The sequence below is a fragment of the Pogoniulus pusillus genome, chromosome 6, assembly GCF_015220805.1.
Source record: "Pogoniulus pusillus isolate bPogPus1 chromosome 6, bPogPus1.pri, whole genome shotgun sequence".
Classification (NCBI taxonomy): Eukaryota; Metazoa; Chordata; class Aves; order Piciformes; family Lybiidae; genus Pogoniulus; species Pogoniulus pusillus.
Genome location: NC_087269.1, coordinates 16560692 through 16584886, shown reverse-complemented (window position 1 = coordinate 16584886; position 24195 = coordinate 16560692). Strand labels below are relative to the sequence as shown.

General features: G+C 39.0%; 1 protein-coding gene across 1 annotated transcript in view; it reads left to right on the top strand.

Moving 5' to 3' along the window:
• The window catches only part of DNTT (DNA nucleotidylexotransferase), a 125333-nt gene extending 101181 nt beyond the window's left edge, over positions 1-24152 (top strand). Inside the window, exon 11 of the mRNA XM_064144663.1 lies at positions 18038-24152. Within this exon, the coding sequence (XP_064000733.1) occupies positions 18038-18124 (87 nt within the window). The 3' untranslated portion in view covers positions 18125-24152. The remainder of the gene's footprint in view (positions 1-18037) is intronic.
• Positions 24153-24195: the final 43 nt, after the last annotated feature.

Below are 24195 nucleotides of genomic sequence, written 5' to 3'. Positions count from 1 at the left end.
GATTGGTTGGTTGTGCTTTGGTTGTTTTGTTGCAGTTTGTTGACGTATTGGTCTGATTTAAGCTTCCCAGAGCCCAAAAGCCGAATAGAGCAATAACGTAATACGATGCCTTCCCCCACTTTGGAAAAACAAAGAAATGAGATACAGAGAGTGAAAAGGGGTGAAACACCCAAGGAATAGTCTTGCTCCAATTTGGAAGTCAATAGGAAAACTTGAACACTAAATAAAAGGTATTTAAGGTAAGGGATGTTGTGAAAGTATAGGGAACGGAAACAACATACAAAATATATACATACACACAAAACCAGATTGACGGCAATGGATGGAGGTAGATTCAGGAGGTGGTTGGGCCACCAGATGGTAGGCTGGCTACGTGGCAAAGCAGGAGCAGCTGGAACAGATGTACTGCTGGCAAGCAAAATAGGGAAGAGAACAAACAACAGGAAGTTCCTCTATACTTATAAGGGGTCCAGAGAGGAAATGGGAGTGGGCTAACCATTGCACCTGGGGTCAGGTTCAGACCACTCCCAGGAGGAGTTAACCCTTTAGAGTTGGTATTCCTATATAACTACACTCAGATCTATTTCATTGTCTCAGTCTGGTGAATGAGAAATTTGTTCTTACATATTTCCATGTTGTAGAATTAAGGCACAAGTGAGACCAGATACCAGAAGCAAGACTATTTACTGAAATGAACAAAACAGAGAAAGAGAGGAAAGTGGGGAGAGAGAGAGAGAGAGAAAAACAGAAAATGAGGAGAGAGGAGGAGGAGCAGGAAAAGTATTATATTACTGGCCAGAGAGGATGGGGGTGGGGAGAGACAGGGCTTCCAAAGTTCCAGTCATTTTCAGTTTGCCCAGGGATGTTCCCAGCAAGTGATGTCTTTGGTGTTCTTCTTCGGGGGTTCTAGTTGAGTTGCTCTTCTTACAGCAGGCAAAACTTAGGGCATGGTGTGCTTGGTGATGGTGGTGGAGAGAGGGTTCCTGGGCTGCTGTTTTCAGGTTAGGTGCCCATGATGCATGTTGATGTCTTCTTCCACTCCCCCTCTCACACACTCACCAAAGCTGGTATAGGACCAGTGTGTTTTTATTCAGTTTTTCACAGCTCCCCCTGGCCACCCTAGTCACATTAATGCAAGTGACTGCCAGCTGTGCTATCAGTGGGCAGAGCTGACCCATCAGATATGTAATCTACAACAATTGTTGCACATCCAGGTGCCTTGATTCTATTCACATTCCTGAGCATTCAGGAAAACCACCTGAGCAAAGGTGGGTTTTATCTTTGTTGATTTACATGCACAAGAGAGAAAAAAAATCTAGTCTCTCACATTTGTGAAATCTAGAATTCTGCATTTTTCTTATGAGAGGACACAGCCTCAAGCTATGCCAGGGGAAATTTAGGCTCGAGGTGAGGAGAAAGTTCTTCACTGAGAGTCATTGGATACTGGAATGGGCTGCCCAGGGAGGTGGTGGAGTCACCGTCCCTGGAGCTGTTCAAGGCAGGACTGGGTGTGGCACTTGGTGCCATGGTCTAGCCTTGAGCTCTGTGGTAAAGGGTTGGACTTGATGATCTATGAGGTCTCTTCCAACCTTGGTGATACTGTGATATGAAGGTTTTGAACAATAAGAAACCCAAGAAGCCAATGTATCAGTGTTTGACAAGCTAGAGCTTCTGTAAACAGCATAGACTTAAAGCAAAGCAGATGTATAGCTAAAGTGGAAAGAAAAGGATGTAATTCCTGTTGTTTTTAAGGACTTCATGATAGGACACAAACTGTCAGAGTACTACAGAGGGCAATAAGATTTTGTTCTGTTGTTCTTCATAGCAGTGCCCTATGCAAGGGATTAAAATTTTGCCTGAGCTGTTAGATATGAAGTTCCAAGGTTCTATTCACTTTGTGTGCCTAAGACTGGAAACATTCATGTGATATATCATAATCTCTACTTATTGTGGAATACTTTCAATTTTAACATTGTGTTATATATATATATGGTTTGCAACAAAGTAACCACACATCTGTCATTGTAAATAGAATAGTTCCATTTTATGCACAGCATGACTGTGTTTGCAAATTATATTTTAGTTCCTAAAAACAAATGCTTGTTCAGTTAAGTCAATAGATAGTATCAATGCTTGTTAATTATTTTTAATGTCAATTCTCCATCACTGGTCTTTGTCCTTCACCTGCTCTAGTGGGTTGCATGTCAAAAGTCTGAAGTTATTCTGTAACTCTATGATAATATGATCACTGCCTAGAATATTCTAATTATTGCATTTTACCAAATCTACTTTTTATTGTTTAGAAATTTAATATGAATAAGCTTATAACTAGTTAGAGAATAGTTGTTAGAGAAACATTCAAGCATGGCATTTCTGATTAAAATCACAAGACATGTCCAGTAGTAAAACAAAAGGAGAATTTATGGTTCAGCCTTCTATTGCCTTCAAAATTTGTTAATGCCCCAAATTATTAGAATAAATTCCACTGTGCTCTTTTGCATCAATACCATTACACATGATTTTGCCTGAGGGTATCAAGTCGGTAGGTGCTTGTAATACTGCATTTTCAGTCATGGTTTGTTATAATGTCATTTCAGAGACTAATTTTCTTTTACTCCCCTCTCGTTTAGCATCTTATTTGTTAACTGGATTAGGAACAGATGAGTTTTTATTTTAAAGCAGGCATGGTAACGTGTAGTTTACTACAGAAAATGCCAGTTGAACATGAGAAGTATGTTTGGAGATAATATAATCTCAGAGGTACTTTGGGTTGTTTGCTACTAAAAGCTGTGATGCCATCAAAGGGAAAACACACAGTGTCTACACAGTCATGTGGAATATTATTACTGAACTTGATTAAATATTTCACATTTCTACCACAATTAGTGGTCCAGCATTTATGTTCTATAATTACCATTAAATTATCCATATTGTTGATTGTCTCATTCATAAACATAATGTAAACATTGCCTTGGTTCTAATTTAAATTTACAGAGACTCAGATAAATTTGATAGAACCAATAACGATTTATAAAAGTGCCCTTCCCTCTTCACCTTCTTTCCAAAAAGAAAGGGATTAGAAGTAGAGAGAGAGGGAGAGAGGAAGGTAAGCACACCCAAATAAATCAATCTCTCTCGATTTGGCAGTTTAAAAAGTTTAACAATAACTTAAAGGTATCTGTGGTAGGGAAGTTACAAAAGGTTAGGGAAGGGAAAATAGCAAATACAAAATGTATAAATACAACCCGATTGTGATGGCTTTGTCTGCCTCATGGGTCATGGCCACGTGGTGAAACAAAGAGAACCCAGAAACAGATGGTAATGGTGGTAAGACCGAGGCAGGGAGCAGAGAGAGAGGTGCAGAGAATGATGCAGAGTGTGAGTGAAACAGGAAGCCCCCTTGCTTTTGTGGGACAGGAAGGGGGAGTAGGCTAACCATCACCTGGTGGTGTTCAGACCCATCCCTGAGGAGTGGTCAAGACCACCTAGGGTCAGGTTCAGGATTGCTCCTCTTGGGGTGTTAACCCTATACAAATATTTAGCAAAATGTCAAATTATGAGCAAAGAAAGAAAGAGTCACCAACACCGACTCTCTGACAAACAGCAACAAAAACAAACCCAAAACCAAGTAAGAAAACATTGGGGAAAATGAAGAGGGGAAAATGAAGAAGGGAAAATGCTTGGAAGCTATTTGTATTGCCTAGGAAAGTACTAGAATATACATGCTCAGATAGTATAGCAATCCACAAAGTGTAAAAAATGTGTGATGATCATAATGAAGATGTATTCTACTGAGAGTAAAATATATTAATGGCTAATTACTGCACAGCTCCTTTGAGCTAGATTCTGTCATGTATTTTCATCAAGCAGTGCCTTATTCTGAGAATGTTGCCTGATTGACTAGTGATGGAATACGTTGCTGTCCCTCTTAGGCTAGCTAGCAGCATGGATATCAGGACCATAAAGAAGTATCATTTTTCCATGTTACTTTCTGACTGCATTCATACTGCACAAGATGGTAATCAAATACCATTATTTGACATCTCATGTAATGACAGGATTGCATCAATTTTTATCTGGAAATTGCTTTACTTACACATGCTGTTGGTTTTTATTTTCCTCTATTCCCTCCTCCATCTCATCAAAAAATCGTTTAGGTTGCTATGAAGGTTGCTGATTACAGTAATTCTTGTTAGCATTTTGTCCACTCTGAGTTAGCTAATGATTTCAGAGAAGTGGCTACCGCTCTAAGGATTGATGTTACATTGCATTCCCTTACTTTCATTGCAGATTAGTCTTAACCCCATATTGCTCAGTGTAGTGCTGGAGTTTATGTACGCTTTCTCTGCAGCTGCTTGACACAATTCTGGGTCTATAACTGTTTTAACTGCTTGATACACTGAAGCTCTGACAGATCTGTGCTTTCTGCCAAAGATGTACAACGTTCATTCTCGTAAATTTAACAGTGGCATAGAAAAGAAGGGAGAATGGCTGACTTCCTCACTGTGTTGCAAAGTATGTTTTCACCTTGGTGGTTACACATCAGTAAAGGACTTGTTGCAGTATTAAAAGAAGGCAGAACATGACAGACCTGAATGACAGGTGGAAATGCTGGTGAAGGGGATGCACCTGTTTATTGATAGTTATAAATGCATTGGATGAGAAGGCTGTTGAAGGAAAATAAAATCATAGTCCCTGTGGATAAACAATGCTACCACTGAAATCTGCTACTGAAGCCATTAATTTTTAAGTGTTGTTTGTAAACGCTTCTATGTACAGCTGCAGAAGGGAATGGGAAAACAAGGAGATGGCTCAACATGAGCTATGCTATCCAAGCAATCCACACTTTATTGAGAGCATCAGGCATCAAGTTACAAAGCACGTACTTTACAGTTAGGGTGAGAAAAGTGAGCACACACAGCATGCAATGTGGTACTGTTCACTAGCATTTGGTGCATGTAAATATTTGAATATGCATAATCCTCCCTACTTGCAGTTACTGTAAAAGCATTTAGTACACCTAGACATTGGAATTTGCATATGCCTCCTATTCCCCTCCTACTCTGCACACAGTCCCACAGAAGCTGCTTATCAGAAGGCTCAAGGACAAATTCCTCTGAGCTTCTTCACACACACAGCGCTGTGGTTTACTGCAGTTCCAATGCTCAGACCTCACATCCAAGGCTTGTTTGTACACGCTTCTAGGGGCTCATGACCCCATTTTTCAGCCAGTTCCCAACATACAGCCAGGCATTCGTTGTTGACATACAGCATAAAAAAAAGAAGATCATGGGCCACTGTCTTCCTTAGCATGATGCTTGAATGAAGCACTGCTTGTTTAGGATTTGATGACTCAAATTCTACATGGCAAGTGTAGAAAAATAGCATGGAGCTAGATATTCACAGGAAAAAAAATTCACTTGAGAGAGGCCAGCTTTCACTTGTGCTGGCGTTGCACCCCAAGTAATGACTTTTGGGCCACCAATATGGTTAGATAATCATTCTCCCCTTTATTTCCGTGTTACAGTGAGTTATATGCTTACTTGGAAGAGGCGTGCATAGCTAACTTTAGTTCAAGATTGGTACATGTGTAAAGTACAGATTGGCTTAAGGTTATGTGTGAGGTGCAGATAGGTTAACTTACATAAACAACCTGTAGGGTCAGCCCCTGTGGCTGGCTGACTGCCCACATGCTGCTGCATGTTGGGGGGTGTTATCCACCACCTGATTTCTTGCCTGCAAGATGGATTCAAGGACACTCTGCAGCATGGGGTTGCTCATTGCTTATCAGTTCATGTCCTGTTAGCAAGAAATCTGTCCACACACTTGCTTCTCTTGCCTTCTTACTAGTCATACTAATAGAATCATAGAATCAACCAGGTTGGAAGAGACCTCCAAGATCATCCAGTCCAACCTATCACCCAGCCCTATCCAATCAACTAGACCTTGGCACTAAGTGCCTCATCCAGTCTTTCCTTGAAGACCCCCAGGGACAGTGCCTCCACCACCTCCCTGGGCAGCCCATTCCAATGGGAAATCACTCTCTCTGGGAAGAACATCTTCCTAATATCCAGCCTATACCTACCCTGGCACAACTTGAGACTGTCCCCCCTTGTTCTATTGCTAGTTACCTGGGAGAAGAGGCCACCCCCCACCTGGCTATAATGCCCCTTCAGGTAGTTGTAGACAGTAATAAGATCACATGATGTAATGTTGCTTGTCTTTAGTAAATTCAAACATAGATGTAAGCATATGGCAGTAACTTCAGCAAAATAAAATTTGTTCCTTTCTATTGCTATGGACAATCACACATTTTCTGACAGGTTTCTTCAAACCTTGTGGCCTGCACTTTTCAGAGCTATTAGCTAACACAGTTAATACACAGGGTTTATCTTCAGAAAGTGATTGCTTTTGCTAATCAAGAAGGTGGAACTATCATCTTATGAGCAAAACAAGTTTAGAACAGGAAATGTTTGAAACACGATAGGTCTGCAATATCATTCCTCACACTCCATTTCAGCTGCTGGATTTGTTGTCACTTTGCAGGCACAACCTGCATCTTCCTCTTGGAAACTCATTCTTTCAGAAATCCACTAAGATAAAATAAAAACATGTCAATGTTTTTTATTCAGTCTGCTGCAGGGCTTTATTAAGACTTATGTTTATCTAGATTATTGGTTTTTTTCCACCTTTCCATTGCTTTCTGTTATAGATGCCCTTTCATTCTTGCTTTTTTTATGGGCTGGTGATTTGACTAAATTTGTGTGGTTCTGTAAATTTTGTTAGGAGTAAGATGTTCTGACTCATTTTATTAGCGATTTGAGGCTGAGTTCATTTCTACCTAAACTACAATTACACTGAAAATATCTCTTCCCTGTTTTCTTTGGTTTTACTTTCCTGAGTCATGTGTTGCAGTCATTCTCTGTATGAAAGTTGTGAACTGCAGAAGCTCATCAGTGTGTTCAGGAGGAATCATTAGGATGCCATTGAACAACACTGTCTATCCTTTCGAGGGAGTTTGCTGGTGTGTTGTTGACATCTTCCCTTTTGTCCTTCTCTTTTCCTTTATTTTTTATGTATTTGTACAAAATGTTAACTGCATGTCTGTATTTAGGATTCCTTAATTAACCAAATTGAAGTTGATGGGGATCAAGAATATAATCAACTCAGTGTTTATTCTGGGACTTGAGATAACTTAATAAACAAAAAGTAGAACATCCGACTAGTTGTGTCATGGAGTGAACGTAGGTAATTTTTCATCAATCAGGCTGCACAATTTGATTGTCTTCAAAGTGACCCCTCTGAGAGAAGATTTAAGCCCATAGCCGCCAGAGTATGTAGGTTCTCTCTGTCTTGTCTCTAGATTTTTCTGGCTTAGTTTCTTTGACAATGATCCTTGTACCTGTCAAATCCACACATTCCCAGACACCTGCGGTCAGTGGTTGGACTTGTGACTCAACATGTTGTTTGAAAAATACATTTTCCTTGTAACCTGAGTGTTTTCAAGTTTTCTTGTGTTTGTGAGCTAGTAGATACTCAGTCTAGTGAGGCAAGAGCAAGCTTCCCAGATCAAAAGCAGCAGTGAAGTTGCATGACTTCATAAAACTTGTTTGCTAAGACTCACTAGAAACCCACGTAGCTCACTGTAGTAGCAAAAGCCTGTAGCATTGGACTGTCTTCAATTTTGCACTGAGACCTTACTTACTGAATTTGTGTACTGTGAGTTACAGAAACTCACAAAAATAGGAAGCATTTTGAATTATATTCATATAAACCTTTAGGTGTGCACCTAAGGACATTTGACTTCCAGATGATGAAATCTGTGCAGTGGAATAGAACTGAGTCTTTTTTTTCCCCATATAGAATTGAACTAGAAAGATGCATTATTTTATAATGTATTAATTTTGCTTGCAATATCTAAAAAGCTAGAATAACATTTTTTGCTTTCTGGACTCTTAGTTCTTCCTTTTTCTTACCTTTCAGGCAGATCTCATTTCTGATTTTAAAGAATTTCCTAGCATAAGCCCTAAAACTCTTTTACTTGCAATTCTGCTCATACAGTAAATGAAAAAGTGACAACTGTGAACTGTTTGTTTATTTTCTCCTTAGTCTTTTGTAGGTTAGAAGAAACTGTTTGAGGATATTGTCATATGTTACATCTAATAATAATATATCAGGAAGCAGTTTAATGTACTACTTTTATTAGTACCTTTCTAGAAAAAAATCACCAATGGTTGTTTTTAACGTTTATAGAAACTCTCCCACAGAAGTCAGTTGTCTGTGCCTATTCCAATTTTAGTGTCACTTCATCAGTGAAAATGTTAAAAATGACAATATGAAAAATAATTCACTGGAATTGTCTTGCTCTGAGTCAAAGTATGAACAGTGAGTAGAGACGATAGCTGTAGTCAATCTAAGAATTGAAGGAAATGTTCCAGCACACTTCAGTGTGTTGTTTTGTGGACACATGGTTGTGCAGACATTTTTGGTTAAACAATCAGACTCTCATTAGCTCAGTACCTTCAGCATGACATTCAAAGTGTAGGTCAATATCACCTGAAAATGGCAAATCAGCAAATAATTAAATATACTGCTGTGACCTGTGTGCAGTGGTGGTGCATCCACAGGTGTTATGATGCATTGCTATACTGGATGCAGTGGCCTTTGGTATCTAGAGAAGTCCTTTCACATCTTGGAAGCTATTCCAAACAACATAAGTAGCATCATCTTTTCATTACTCCCAAGTGGCTTTAATTAAAAGCCTTTAATTGACTTAGCATAAGTGAAGACACGTGAAGATGTCACTAAAATGACAAATACGTAAGAGAAATTTAAGATTCTGTATGGTATCTTTTATTACAGTTGATTAAGCATGTCCTGCTGTTACCATCATTCATCTATAGCAGACTTTACCTCAAAACCTTATGTTTAGAATGGACTCTGTCCAAGCAAAATGAAGAGTTAAGTTCCGAGTTTGCAAATGACAGTCTGTCCTCTTCTTTTTCTGTTGTTCATTTATCATTGTCATGCTTACTGCCACTATAATAATTCCAGTCATAAAAAGTGAGGTGCCTTAGACTACTTGATGTTTATCATTGACATAAAGATATACTGGAAATATGACAAATTCAGATATGAACATATTTCCATTATTGCCAGTTTCATTTTTAAAAGGAAAGCAAATATTATGGTAATTAAACTGATGTCAATAGGCATCACATATGAAATGCCACATAAAACTTAGTGAGAAAAGACTGAGTTCCATGAGAAAATCCCTGCCTTCCCTGTGTAAGGTGTCGTGGAAGGTAGCAGAGCCCTTTCGCAGGCCCCATTTGTGCACAGCATCGTGGCTCACATGAAGGCCAGCCATCGAAAAACCAAAACAATATTTCTATCTGCTGTCCCAGCAGCTACAGAGCCTCTGAGAAGATTTCTCCCCCAGAGGGGCAAAAGGTAAACATAGGCTATGTTTTGGAGTAAAGACCTTGGTTCTCACACCCGATGAACATCTGTTGAGGGCTGACCCCGGGTGGTCCTACAGGTTGTTTTTGGTAAGAATTATCCAATTGTATGAATTGATTATAACTTTGTACCAATCTGTAAAATTAACGTAAGTCTGCCTGAACTGGCTGAACACACCTCTTTTGGATACTATAAAAATGCTGCATTTGCCTTAATTGAGAACCTTCCTTGCTCTCCCGAATGATACCCTGCCTGCACACAGTATCACAGTATTATTAGGATTGGAAGAGACCTCACAGATCATCAAGTCCAACCCTTTACCACAGAGCTCAAGGCTAGACCATGGCACCAAGTGCCACGTCCAACCTTGCCTTGAACTGCCCCAGGGACGGTGACTCCACCACCTCCCCGGGCAGCCCATTCCAGTAGCCAGTGACTCTCTCAGTGAAGAACTTTCTCTTCACCTTGAGCCTAAATCTCCCCTGGCGTAGCTTGAGGCTGCGTCCTCTCGTTCTGGTGCTGGCCACCTGAGAGAAGAGAGCAACCTCCTCCTGGCCACAACCACCGCTCAGGTAGTTGTAGACAGCAATAAGGTCTCCTCTGAGCCTCCTCTTCTCCAGGCTAAACAATCCCAGCTCCTTCAGCCTCTCCTCGTAGGGCTGTGCTCAAGGCCTCTCACCAGCCTCGTCGCCCTTCTCTGGGCATGCTCAAGCATCTCAATGTCCCTCCTAAACTGGGGGGCCCAGAACTGAACACAGTACTCAAGGTGTGGTCTAACCAGTGCAGAGTACAGGGGCAGAATGACCTCTCTGCTCCTGCTGACCACACCATTGCTGATGGAGGCCAGGATGCCATTGGCTCTCTTGGCCACCTGGGCACACTGCTGGATCATGTTCAGGCGGGTATCAATCAGCATCCCCAGATCTCTCTCTGTTTGGCTGCTCTCCAGCCACTCCGACCCCAGCCTGTATCTCTGCATGGGGGTTGTTGTGGCCAACGTGCAGCACCCTGCACTTGGAGCTATTGAACCCCATCCCATTGGACTCTGCTCATCTGTCCAGGTGGTCAAGGTCCCGCTGCAGAGCCCTTCTGCCCTCCAACCCAGCCACATCTGCCCCCAGCTTAGTGTCATCTGCAAACTTGCTGATGACTGACTCCATGCCCTCATCCAGGTCCTCTGTGAAGATGTTAAAGAGGATGGGGCCCAGCACTGATCCCTGAGGGACACCACTAGTGACAGCCGCCAGCTGGATGTGGCACCATTCACCACCACTCTCTGGGTCCGGCCCTCCAGCCAGTTCCTAACCCAGCATAGAGTGTTGCCATCCAAGCCATGGGCTGACAGCTTAGCCAGCAGTTTGCTGTGGGGGACAGCATCGCTCGGCATTCGCACTGCAGCATTAAAGTTACGGCCAGTCCGGGACGGCACAGCAGCGCCTGACCCTCATCAACTTCGGAAGCCAGCGCTCAGCGTGGCCCGGACTCACAGCGGCTCGGACAACGAGCCTTGAGTTCATAAATGCCTTGAAACTTCTCTGAACTGCTTTTGGACAGTGAGTAACTGATAAGCATTATTTAGAGACTGAATAATTTCTCAAGACTCAAATGAACTCTCTTAAATCACAGCCTCTCTTCATTCTAGCCATTCTGTGTTTTAATTTGCAACCACGAACCAAGAACTTACGTGGGATAGTTATAAATAAGTTTGGGGAAGGGGATTTCTAGTGTTTTAGTAATAGATCATTTAAGCTTTTTTTTTTATAAATTGGCCTCACATGTTATTTCCCCTAAATTCTCCTAAACTCCGTTCCATAACATAAGGGTTTATTGTTTTAAAACATGCAACATCATCAGGGTCCAAAAGAAAGGTTAGAATAAATGCACATGTTGATGAGATGTCCAGACACATGTAGAAGGAAAGTTGTATCAAATGGTCTTATAATTTGTTAACAAGATACTGTTGCAAATATTTTCTGTTCTTCACTCCCCCTCCCAGCACTATGAAAATAGTGGTAACAATGAGATAGAGAAGAAAAAACCTTGGTCTTCAAAAGCGTAGAATATTACTATGACTTCAATTATTTGAGTATTTATTCTTGAATATGAAGTAGTGTTGGGTCAGTATTCATCTAGCAAACTTCATAGTTAATTCCAGTTTCTGAGATAATACCAAGCATGATATGGGTTTAAAGAAAGTTGAGTCAAACTTCCACTATGTGTCTCATCCTCAGATTAGTGGGTTTCGCATTTATGTAATTTATACATACAGAACTGCAACACTTCACTCTCCAGCAGATTCTCTTGGTTCAGAACCATTAAATCCTATTTTGTCAATGATAGTATCTGTGTGATCCTACTGACTTTTACTTTGAGGTACTTTATTTCAACTAATTTCTTAAGCTCATCTTGAGAGAGCGAAAAGGCTAATGAAATGCCATGGTGACAGACAGAATTGTTCAGTGTTATTCAATTATAATAGATTACTCAACTTGTATTTCACAACACACTGTTGTTACCAAGATGCTTAGTACTAAACACCAGGATATCAATCAACATGGAATCTGATTAAATGTGTGCTGTTCAAGATGACTAGGTCAATACTGATGGAGAGTATGAGTTGACTTGGTTTCAGGAATGAAAGCTGCAGAGTAGTTGCAGGCAGAGCAACTTCTATGTCTCCTGAGTAAGCAACCTCAGCAAAGTATTGTTTTGTTCAATGCAGTGTCAGGAGGTTGGTGTTGCTGCAGTGTGTTTTACTCCCTGGACAAACATGGAAGGAATGAAGGAAGATGGATGGGCACAGCAGAAGCCAAGTGTGGACTGGGAGTCTAAACAGATTAATTTCAGCAGACTAAAAAATGTATCTCAGCTCACTGAAAGCACAGGTTTCTTAATACAAGAACAGTGCATATCCAGTGGCCTACATTTTCATATAATTCCAAAATCTTTTGTTATGAAAATCCTGGATTTGTGCTCAGTAATTTCTAGTAATCTCTGGTGGTTGGGATTTTTTCTATGTCTTTACTGGACAAATTGCTAGCCATATTTTAAGATTTCCTCTCTTCATGTCTAGACTCAGCCTACTTAGATTTAACTACTCAAATAGGTTGAAGAAGTTCATGAAGGTAATCAAAACACAGATGAGAAAAGGGCATCTGAGGCACTTTGCAGGTACTTTTTTGTCCCGGTTCCCCCCCCCCCGCCCCCCCCCCAAAAGAAATGTGCACATTTGGCCAATGCAGATATATAACTAAAACTAGAATTCTACTCTATCGAGCTATGATTTTGTATTGCTGGCTTCATATTAAAATCTGAAATTAAACCAATTGACAATAGTAGTATAACATCTCTTTGAACTTTGGCAGTGATGGTTTAGGATATCATCAAGCAGTTCTGTGTTTTGCTTTCTTCTCTGTCATCAAAAGTATTATTCATCATTAATACCAAAGTGAAAAATGTATCTGTTCACATAAGAAAACATTTGGGTGGTGGCTGTTCTACATTGGGTGTAGTTAATGGTTCTGTTTGCCACCAAATGTAGTATTTATATCTACTGAAATAACAGAATTGATTAAATGGGATAAGAACAGAGTGATACCAGCTGCTCCAGAGCATTGGGTTTTGGGGTTGGTTTTTTTTTTTGGTAACTTTGATGTTGATTGAGCATATTTTGGATCTGATGAATATTAGTAAGTAGCTGAAAAAAATCACAACTATGTGTTTCATTACTTCCCTTGAGCAAAAGGGGAGGAAAAAAGGAAGAACAGTGGTGAATGCAATGATGAAATTTGCATCACTGTACAAGCTCTGTATAGATTGATAGAGATGGGAAATCGTACATTATGATTAATATTTCTAACAATTGCATTGCTGAAGCACTTGGCAGCCACCAGAGATCCATTTAGAAACATGGCTTGTAGCTACTGAGAATACTCTGCAGCAACTCTACAAATACTTCATATTAGATATTTTCCCTGTCAAGCAAATAAAATGGGGTTTGCTTGCAGAAAAAGTGACAGAACAAGAGATGAGATGCAGTTTGGGGTCCTAGAGATATAAAGAGCTTCTAATAAAGGATATCCAGAATATCTGTCTGCAATGTAAGATTTGTTGATGTTGTTTTGAAGTAATGTAGGTATATGGATTATCCTGTTTGTCTTAGTAATAGCAACATAACCAAGCAAAACCCAAAAAAATACCAACAAAACCAACCCCTACCCCCTTCTACCCAGATCCTTAAAATTCTGCCCTCCCAGGAAGTACTGAAGGAGCAAAAACATTCCCAGCATTGTTATCCAGTGAGCGGTTACAAGTGTCAACTTTTCTTCTATTCTATTCAATATCTTCTTTCCTGCTATTTTTTTCCTATGTGAAAAAAGATCAATTTTCTCCTGATCAACATTTTTTGGTAGCTTCCTTTTATTCCAGAATTCAACATTTGAAGTTCCTAGGAAAGAAAGAACATTATCTTTTGATGTGTTTTTGTTTTATTTTAAAGCAATCTTTTACCATTGCAGACAGAATTTTGAACAGTCAGTTCGTTATGGATATGTGATTGTTTTCAGCTTTTCACACTCCAGCAATCCTCTGTAGTTGTTTGGGATGCTGTCCCAGAGTCTAAATATTCATATGCTGAGAACTACATGGTGGAGGATAAAATACCTTTGAAAACTAGAGACTGTTTTTATGCTACAGATGCCAAAGCAAAAAGTCATACTATGTTTGTCCATGAATCAAAGGGGCTAATTATCCCTCTTATTTCTGGTATGGTGTGTTTCAATATGAAAATTATGTAAGTGGAATTCTTCATGGGAAACTGAAAATAACTTCGTGCTTTACTGTGCTCTCTAGTAACAAATCTGTGGTCTACATGAATGTATCACTGACTTCATAGCAGAGCTTAATACAATGTCTACTGACTTCAGTGTTAATGACTTCGTTTCAGTGGGTTTGATTGGGTGGAGTGCAGTTGATACAGGACAGTTCTGGAAATGCACATCTGAGAAGTATAAACACCAAAAAAGTTAATATGATAGCTCAGTACCTTCTGAGGATGACAAGGCACTATTTGTCAAGATTGTAGTGTATATATTGATAAAGGTCATTGCTGAAATACACATAACTTTAAAATTTATTATTAACAACACAGAACACATGGCTTTGTGTTGACATAATGACCATTGACTAATTATTTGCCTAGTAAGATCAGATTTGTCTAATTTGTAGTAGTTTGGGTGTTCCCTGCACCCCCCACCACCCACCCACATTTTGGAAATCACCCAGACTAGACTCTGCCGGCTCTGGAAATATGAATGAAGCTTTTATTTACAGTTAGCACAATATATAAGCAGATATTTACAGTATATACAGTTACATACAAGGTAAAAGGTAATACAGAAACACAACAGTCCTCCCAGAAACCTGAGTCCCCAGGAGGGGCTCTCAGATGCCCCTTCACCTTCCCCCTACCCCTCTCAACCTTACCCCAGTCCCAAGGGAAGAATAGAGGTTTGGCCAGGGGGGTTAGGTAGCAAAGTGGATTAGTCCAAAATGAAGGGTGATGTTAAAGAGTAAGAAGCAGCTCAGCCAGCAGCCCCAATGAGAGTGATTATCTATGTTTTTTTATTTCTTGTTCCTATGCATCTCAGCAAGCCTATGAGCAAAGTAGACATCACCATTGTTTTCTTTCCACAGCCTGTAATCTAATTCTTCTCACCAAAACATTCTAGCCTGCTTCAAACTAGCACATAATTAAAAGTTAAATGTCTCCAGATGTAATGGTGAAAATGTTCTTTATTACTTCACTATATGGCACAAATTTGCTAAGAAAGTAAATCACTTAGTAATGTCTGGGAGGATATTGGCCAAAAGTACTTTTAAATGCATACTCTGCTAAGTGAGATTCTAGAAGAGTACAATGATAACCTTGTAGCGTCCTCCCAAGCTTAAGGGAGCACTTATGACATCTGTTTCTATTCACTCAGGAGTATCTAATCACTACCATCCAATTTAGCCTTCATAATCTTTCCAGACAGTCAAATTGGCTCTCATTCTACTTTGTAGATTTGAAAAAGTGCTGTTAGGAAAGCTGCCATCTTGACTACTTTGGTTGTTGGAGCTGAACATTGGGGATGAGAGGCCTTTTCTCTGGAGCCGGAATCAGACATTCAAGTATAAAATACCCCTTCAATGAAATGGAAATGAGTTTCTGGTTTGGTTGAATCTTGAAGTTCGGCTGACAATTAGCATTACATTTCACTTTACAAGTTCAGTTCTTCATTATGCCTTCACAAAACTGGCTCCTGACAGGACTGAGATATGGGCAGGCACTGGAAAGAATGGTGCTGATGGAGAATAACAATACCAGTGGGTACCAGCTGATGAGGTGAATTTTACTTACGATGCACAAGCATATACCAGGTGCAGCACAAGGCAATGTTGGGTGTAGTGGTTTTGCTTATTCTTTCTGCTTTCCTTACACTGATGCACCAGCTTAGCATTATGGCACTTGCTATGGTGCCATATTGCTTGGTCCATTTGTATCTCCAGGACTTTTCTACCAGTGTTGATAATGTCCTTTGCTGATTGATAAGTAATAATTGGGCTGAAAGGAAAGTGACGTGTCAGTAACCAGAAGGAGGATCTGCCTATTCCAATAATCTACCTACCTCCTCCTTTAAGTCTCTTGAGTTACACGATCTCAGTGGAAGTAAGAGGGAAATGTGATTCAGACCAGGAAGTGAAGGAGTGTAGGAATCAGAGAAAACAAAGGACAAAGAAAGAAAAGTTGTGGACTTCTGATGCTAGGTGGTGTTCCACCCTACCACAGGCCTGCTCTGATCTAGTTATGGACTCCCCTTACTGACCTTTTCCCATGGGTCAGGCATGTGGAAGTACCACTTTGCAGCTGAGAAAGCAGATGTGCTGGCACAAGTGTTCCTGATTTTATGAGTTGGAGATTTTGCTTACTCAGTGGAATTCATCAATGGGTAATTGTCTAGACAGTGCCTCCTCTTTTGCAGTAGATGGTAAATCCTGAAGTTTTTTCTTGGCACTAATTTGTGATGGTTTGGGTTTACCCACCTCCCACACACACTTAAGAAAATCCCCCAAACTAGACTCAGATGGCTGGAAATTAAGGAATGAAGCTATATTTACAGCTTAGCACAATATACAAGCATATATATATATACAGTTATATACAAATTAAAAGTAACACAGAAACACAATATCCCTCCCAGAAACAAACAAAACACACAGGAGGGCTCCTGACCCAAACCCCCTTCTCTCTTTCCCTCCCTTCACAAATAGCCAGATGAACCCATCTATATCTCATGTGATAAACCTGGAGATCTGAGGTGAGATGTCAAAATGAGACAACAAGCAGGTTAGAGGAAGAAGGAGTTAAGTGGATTAGAGAGTTAAAGGCAGAGTCAGCCAGAGACCAAACTGCCAGAAAGAAGGCAGAGCCCAAAGTGAGAGCTGAGCAGTGTGTGTGTGAAGTGCCCATCTTATCTATATTTTGACTAGTTGTGTTTCTCAACAGAAGAATGGTGATATAGGGCACAGGGTTTTTTTATTATTTATTTCTTCTCACGGCTAAGGATTTATTTTCTCTCAGTAAAACTTAGCCTCAAACTAGCACATAGTTTGAGATTGTTCAGAGCTGAACACTTGACTGAGACTGCAAATGATCCATGAATTGCTGAAATACTAAATGTTCTTTTCCAACAGAAATGAGATATTTCTTGCTTCTAAACCTCTGTAAAGGCTGAAATTTCACTGCTTTAATATTCTTCTACCATAGCAGCTACTAAAATTAATGTTGTACTTCAATGATTAAAGAAATGCATTAGGCTGTGTACTATGTTGGTCATGTTTGGGGAGGTGGACCTGTGGGTGGTTTCAGTGCAAGAATACTGTCCTGCATTATCAGAAGGCTAGATCAAAACTTTTTTTACTGCAAAACAATCATTAAAAGTAAGAGAGGGGAGGTGGGGAAGAAAAAAATGTTGCCATTGCTAAGTCCTACTTTTCAGCTTACTTTCCCAGATGGAATATTTTGTGTTTTCAGATAAGCCTTCTGTAAGTATTAGAAACTTGGAAAGCTTTGATGCATTTAATGATTGGCTGTTAATGATTTGCTGTACAGAATTAGTGTAACCATTGAATCAGCTTGAAGACATAGAGAACTTTACTACATCAGTTTAAAAAAACAGTGATTTTATGAAGAAAGTCAAGCTTTTGACCCTTACAAAAGGGAGCTGTAGTTTTTATTTGAGTTCTAGTCCTAATACATGTGCATAAAGTCTTGAAAAAGTAGATCAAAACAATTGTAAACTAGTGATTAGAACTGAAAGCATCAAAGATCATTGGAATTATTTTTCAATTTGGTTTCACATTTCAAGGTTGGCACAGATGAAAGTATGTACTACAGAGGATATGATCACAGTGGGTAGAACTGTCAAAATTGAGTTCCTTTTAAACAGAAAAAACATCACTCAAAGTTTCCTTCTAACACCCTTATTGACTTCTGCATTTAATAGTTTGTTTGGTGTTGTTTTTTTTCCCACAGAGGACCTTTCTCAAAGCTGGAAGCGAGGAAGAAATCTTTGCACATCTTGGCTTGGATTATGTTGAACCATGGGACAGGAATGCTTAAGCTTGATTTGCCAGTGTATGTTTACCAGTTGACAGCAGTGGTCTTTCTGTCTACCCTGCAGTTTGATTTAGTTCTATAATGTACATTTCTACAACTAAAGATTTTAAGTATATATCAGCTAGAAGCAGAATATATGCTGATGCTCTTAGAAGAGTTTAAATTCCTAAGGATCCTTTCCAGCATTTTCTGGTTTAGGTTTTGAAGTTTCTATATGGGAATGATAAAATAGAGCTCAGGTTTGGGGGAATACTTGAAGCTGGTGAGATTGATGCTTGTGATAGGAGTTTAATATTCCTTTGACAAATACTTGCTTGTTAAAATACTGTCAGCTATGAAAATACATAAATAATCCCAAATATTTGAGCTGAATCTGAAAAATTAGCAGCTAGACATATCTGGAAGCATGAGCCCACTTCAAACTCTGTACAGTGTGGCAGAAGAGTTAGAATCAACAGTAATGATGTTTCTGAACCTGTGAAGGGCTGGTGAGGCCTGGGGGCCTGGAAACAAGCAAGCATTTGTTATTTTAACAGACCTCTGCACGGAACAAGAAGAGGGGAAGAATTCTAGATTAGTGCATTTTATATCTCCTAAATTATTAGAATAATTAATAGATCTTCTTTTTAAGGCAGCTAAAGGAAATAAATTTTTGGTACCTTGTTGTTTGGAAACAAATCCTAGCAAACTAATTCAGCCTGGGGGTGTTTTTTTTAAATGTCTGCCCTTTCTCTCTTGCTTCTACACTATGACAGTTTGGCAAATGGTATGAGAAAGATCATTTGGTTTATAACCATATATATATTAAATCTCTTAAAATGGATCAGTGACTGTCTTGGGGGTGGGGGGGAGAAAGAAAGAGAAGGCAAAATTTAAAAATAAACCCTTCACACTTCTTTCACCTTTTGTGGTGACTTGAGATTTGCCAAACACCCCAAATAATGCTTTGCAGTGATAAACATGGTATAACACACCGTGTTAGGCCTTGCAATATAGGCATTAAAACCCTAACAAATTCAAATGCCTTGCTATAAACTTCTGAAGGTGAAAACAAGTCATGTTTAGATTGGTTAGAAATAATGTATTTGATGCCATCGGTGAACACAGGTGGTGTAATACACTAAATGGAATCTACATTGCTCAACAGAATTGCAGATCTATAAATTCACATAGCAGGCATTGAAAACTTCAAGGCTCACAGACTTTGTCAAAATCAGAAACCTGAAAACTGCTGCTACTGTACCTTAATAACTCCAGAACTTAACTCCCAAATTCTGCATAGCTTATAATCCCCAGAAGAATTGTGTTTCTGTAGTTTATGGTCAGAATTGTTTGGAATTTTCAGGTGATGTCATTCCTTAGCATGAAATTTATTTTTTCAGCTTTTGAGCAGCTGTTTCTTTCTGTGATACAGCTTCCTTCAGCAACTGCAGGTAAAATAATCAAGTCCTGTGTCTAAAAGGTTAATCGAAGTCACATAAACAATTGAAGACAGGAAACTCTGAGAACCTTCCATAGAGGTTGAGCTTCTACTGGTATGGCTGTCCATCTATCTAGGAGACAATGTTACTGGCTTTGCCTTTAAGGGCCCAGTAGGGACTGCATCTGTAAAACTATCATGTGCGTAACTGCAGGTGACACAGAGCTTCAGAACTGTAAATTGGTTGATCTCTATCTGTATTTATGTCAAGCCTCCCTGCAGTCTTCCTCCCTCTCACACTCCCTTATATTCCTCGCCCTTTTGACCCTTTCCAGCTCAGCCATGAGGCTAAGATGATTTACCTGCTTACAGCTAGCAAAGGTGTTGTCTCTGCAGTCTGCCATTGCAAGCGAAAGGTTTTGGCTGTGCTTGCAGCCAGGGCCCAGACACCTACCTGTTCAGGTCTGGCCACTGTCTGGGTCACCACGTTTCTTTTGCGTTGCAACCATAGCTGTTCCTGCCTGTGTTTGCCATGGCATGCCCAGATGACTTCCTCTGTCCCCTCCTGTTTTGCATCAACTTCACTGTCTTTCTTTTCAGGAAGTTATACATTGAGACAAGGAAGAAAGGTCTTAGTTTGTAAAGAGTAGGTCATTTCTCTGAAAGGGAATGTGTAGATTATATTCAAGAAATTGGTGATTGTAACATTGGGATGAAAAAAAACAAATAATAAAAACCCTATCCCAGCACTTCAAAGATAAAATAGTAATCTTTATGTGATTCTAGCCACTAAAAAAGAGATGACTTGGAATCACCTTCACAGCTGGGTAGAGAAGCTGAGGAATTTATCTGGTTTCAGAAATGGAGCTTGACAAGATTATGTAGTTGCATAGTTAAGCAGCAGTGTTTCTGCAGTTTAGAAATATTGCTGATGATAGAACTCTGAAAACATTCAATTTTTGGTAGCCTAAAGATAGACTGAAAGAGCATATGGTCCCATGACTTCCATTTGTGTATTCCATGAATGCAAGGGCTAGGAAATTTTGCTTTTGCATACATCTGAAACACAAAAGATCAGAGAAAATGTTGAACAACATAGCAAGATCAATACTTCCAGTGGTCCTCAAATCTTTGTGGTCTGGTTTAAACCATATTAATGATGTATGAGTTAGTTTTCTGTGTCTTAAGATATTGGAGATATGATTCTGTGCCCTCTGGTCCTTTGCACTATGCCTCTTAAGTCTTTTAAAGGCTGATAGAAAGTAGGGGATTTTTGTGTTAGCATTATGTGAGTGGAAAGTAGTTGTTCTGGAAATCCTTCAATAGTTGTTGCAGGGTTCTTGACAAATGATAGATGATATGATCTGAATCCTTCATGGTATCAACACTAAAAAGGAGACAAATACCAATATCTGTTTGGGCAATATGTTAGAATTACTGAAGGAATATGAATATTTCTCTCCTGTTCTGCCTCACCACTCACTCACAGTTAGATTTGACATCATTAAGGAGAAGAGGTTGTGTATCTGAAAAACCCAACTGTCAAACACAGTGCTTCCTGTTGGAGGGGCTTGCAGCCCCTTTCTTTACCTGCTTTCCCAGAGTTTCCATTTGACTACATGTTACCAGAAAATGGATAATTGAGCATCTTTAAGCAAGTTTCCTTTTGATGCCTAATGAACTATATATTTTCAAAATAATGCTGCAAGCCACTCTGGTACATGTGTGTATACAGAGAAAGATTTTCAAAGGCACTCAAGTGAGAAATAAAGTGTATATGAGTGGGCCAGTCCACTATCAATTGAAGTGACAGATGGCTGCTAAGACAATCTGCACTGAATGATAAATGACTATACATAAAACTTAGAAGCCACCAATAAACTCAGAAAATATGTCCAAGAAACATGTGAAGTTCCATGATTGTACAAAATTACTGGCAAATCAAGAATTTCAAGCTGTTGAAAAGAAGAAAGGCTGAACAAAGAATAAACATTTTTTGAAGGGACAGGTATGAAGACTAATCACAGGTGTCAGTTGTGAACTTTAATGTTAGAGTTACTTCAGTCCCGGAGAAATCAAAATAACTGAAATGTGATGTGGCAAATCCCCCAAGAAGCAAGTATTTCTCATGCCCAGTAACATGGGTACAGATTACATCCTGCAAAACAAAACTTTGGTGTATAAGGTGGGAGAAATTAGCCACAGACAAACAGGTAAAAAGTAATGAAAATGAGTAATGATGATCTATTATGAGTTACGCTTTTTAAGGTGAGGTTGTAATATTTGTAAAACAATACTGAGGGCCTGCCTGAGAGCTGAGGTAAATTCCATTAGCAGAGCTCAAGAAAAGCAAATGACATAAAACCTCATAGCATGACATGCACATATCTCAAAGGCTAGTTGTGACAAACCATTATTCTGGGCAATTACGTTGTGCTGGTGGGAAAGGAGAATGGTATCTTCAAGTGTCCAGCTTCCAGATTCTGTAATCTCAACAACTCCTTAAAACAAACCAAGTAGCATTGACAGTTATTGCAACAGAACTTGACTGCAGAGTGTTTGTTTTAAGCAGTAAACCAGGTTAAAAAGGCACACGGCCTTTGGAAGAAGAGTAGAGAAAATGTTTTTCTATAGGCAGAGGTTTTTCAAATAAAAAAGAATGCACTTATGGGTAACTCTTGCAAGAAAAGACTTAGTCTCCACCAGAAAGCTTTCAGGCTTAGCTAGTGGATTGATATTAAAATCTGAATTGCACTATTAGCAAGAGCTAAGGGTTGTTGAAAATATTAGGTATAGGGATGTATTGATCGAAACAGCAAAGAAGGAAAACTGCAAGTTTGATTTAGAAGATATTAAATTTGTACCAATAGATAAAGATAACCAATAGTTTGTGTGTAAGGTCCTGCTTAATGTGATTCAAAGAGGATGAAGAACAAAATTACATTGTCATTTGATGTTACCCACTTCTGATACCTTTTGTTTCTTTGCTTGTTTGTTTTCTTCCTCCACAATTTTCCTTTTTCCCCCCAAAATTCTTTGCTCTGGTTGATGGATAAGTCTATTTTGCCTTTGTATCTCTTCAATAAGATCATGCAAACAGCTATATAATATTAAGTATTAGTTGAATTTCATTGCAAATAGTATGCTTAAAAGCAGATGAAGATAGCATCTCACATGATTATGCTGACAATGGTTTCTAAGGAAACAGAGGTTTAAGCCTAAAATTCTTAGCTTTCTGTATGTGATTCATATATTTGTTTTTATATGGATATTCTATTGTAAAATGCAAAAGTTATCGTTTTAGCTTTCACTTTTCATACAAAGCTAATCAAGAAAGTATTATTAGTACTATGCTTTGGGTACTGTGGAAGAGAATACTGTTGGGACTATTTGATCTATCTCTTTTAGGAAGTTATTTAGCAGGGTATTCCAGATACTTCCTAGAGGCAGTCTAGGTTCCCACACCCCAAAATAATAAAAAATTAATATAATCTGAGAATAAAATAAAAGCCAAATTTGAATTTAACCTTCATTTAGCAGGACTATCATAGTGCCCCAAAATAGCAACATATTGTTCAACTTGCAATTATTTCACTTAATTTGTGAAGTCCTTAAAGGTGTAAATAAAGTTTATCAAGTTTTGTTTCTGGGAATATATTACTTAGAATTATAGCTCAGAAAATTGGCAATTTTTACAAAAGTAATTCCCTTTCAAAGTTGAACATTTGACAACTGCAAACAGAATAAGTAAGCATGAAACAAAAAAGGTAATAACAAACTCCTATCTCTCCTGTTCTGCTCTTTCCCTCCCTCCCCATTTTAATGATTGTTTTTGATAAATATTACCTTTTTATCAATAAATAAATGGGTTCCTTGACTGTGTTATCTAACTGATTTTTTTTCCAAGATGCTACAGCTATTAAAATGATCTTATGAAAATACAAAACTGCTTATAGAATGCATTAACATTCATGACTGATAATGCAAATGTGAATTATGTCATGGTGCACTCACTATACCATCTGCTCCAGAAAGAAAAACATCTGTTGGTAAATGTAAACTGTGGAGTTTGTGTGGTATGTAATATGCTCAGATACTGTATGGAATAGATAAGTTGGACGTTGATAATCTATTGTGTTAGAAGTGTTCAACTACTTTCTCATGCTGAAAAGAGGAAGAACTCAGCTGCAAGTACTTTTGAAATGGCAGAGGAAATTATTGTGTCGTGTCTCATCCAGATGGCTTTTGCTGAAGCCAGTCACTTACAAGCTGCTGCAATCATTATCTGTAGTTCTGAGATGCTTTAACATAGCATGAACATAAATAAGTGTAGTCATCTACAACAGAATTTTTGTGATGGTGATGACGCTGCCATTTTTTATGTTATTGGAACTGGCTGAATTTTATGGCTTTCTAGGATGGAAATAGTCACAGAACTTGCATATTTAAATGTGTGAATGATAAAGAAGATTAGCATCAATAGAAGACTGTATTTTCAAAGTGCTGCACGAATGAAAAAATGGGAAATGGGCAGTAGTTCTATAATTCTAAGGGCCATGCCAGCACTTACAATATCTGATCTTATAAAATCTATCCCTTGTAAAATCTAAAGCTTGGTGAGTTTTTTGTTGTTGTTGTAATAGGGTTTTTGTTA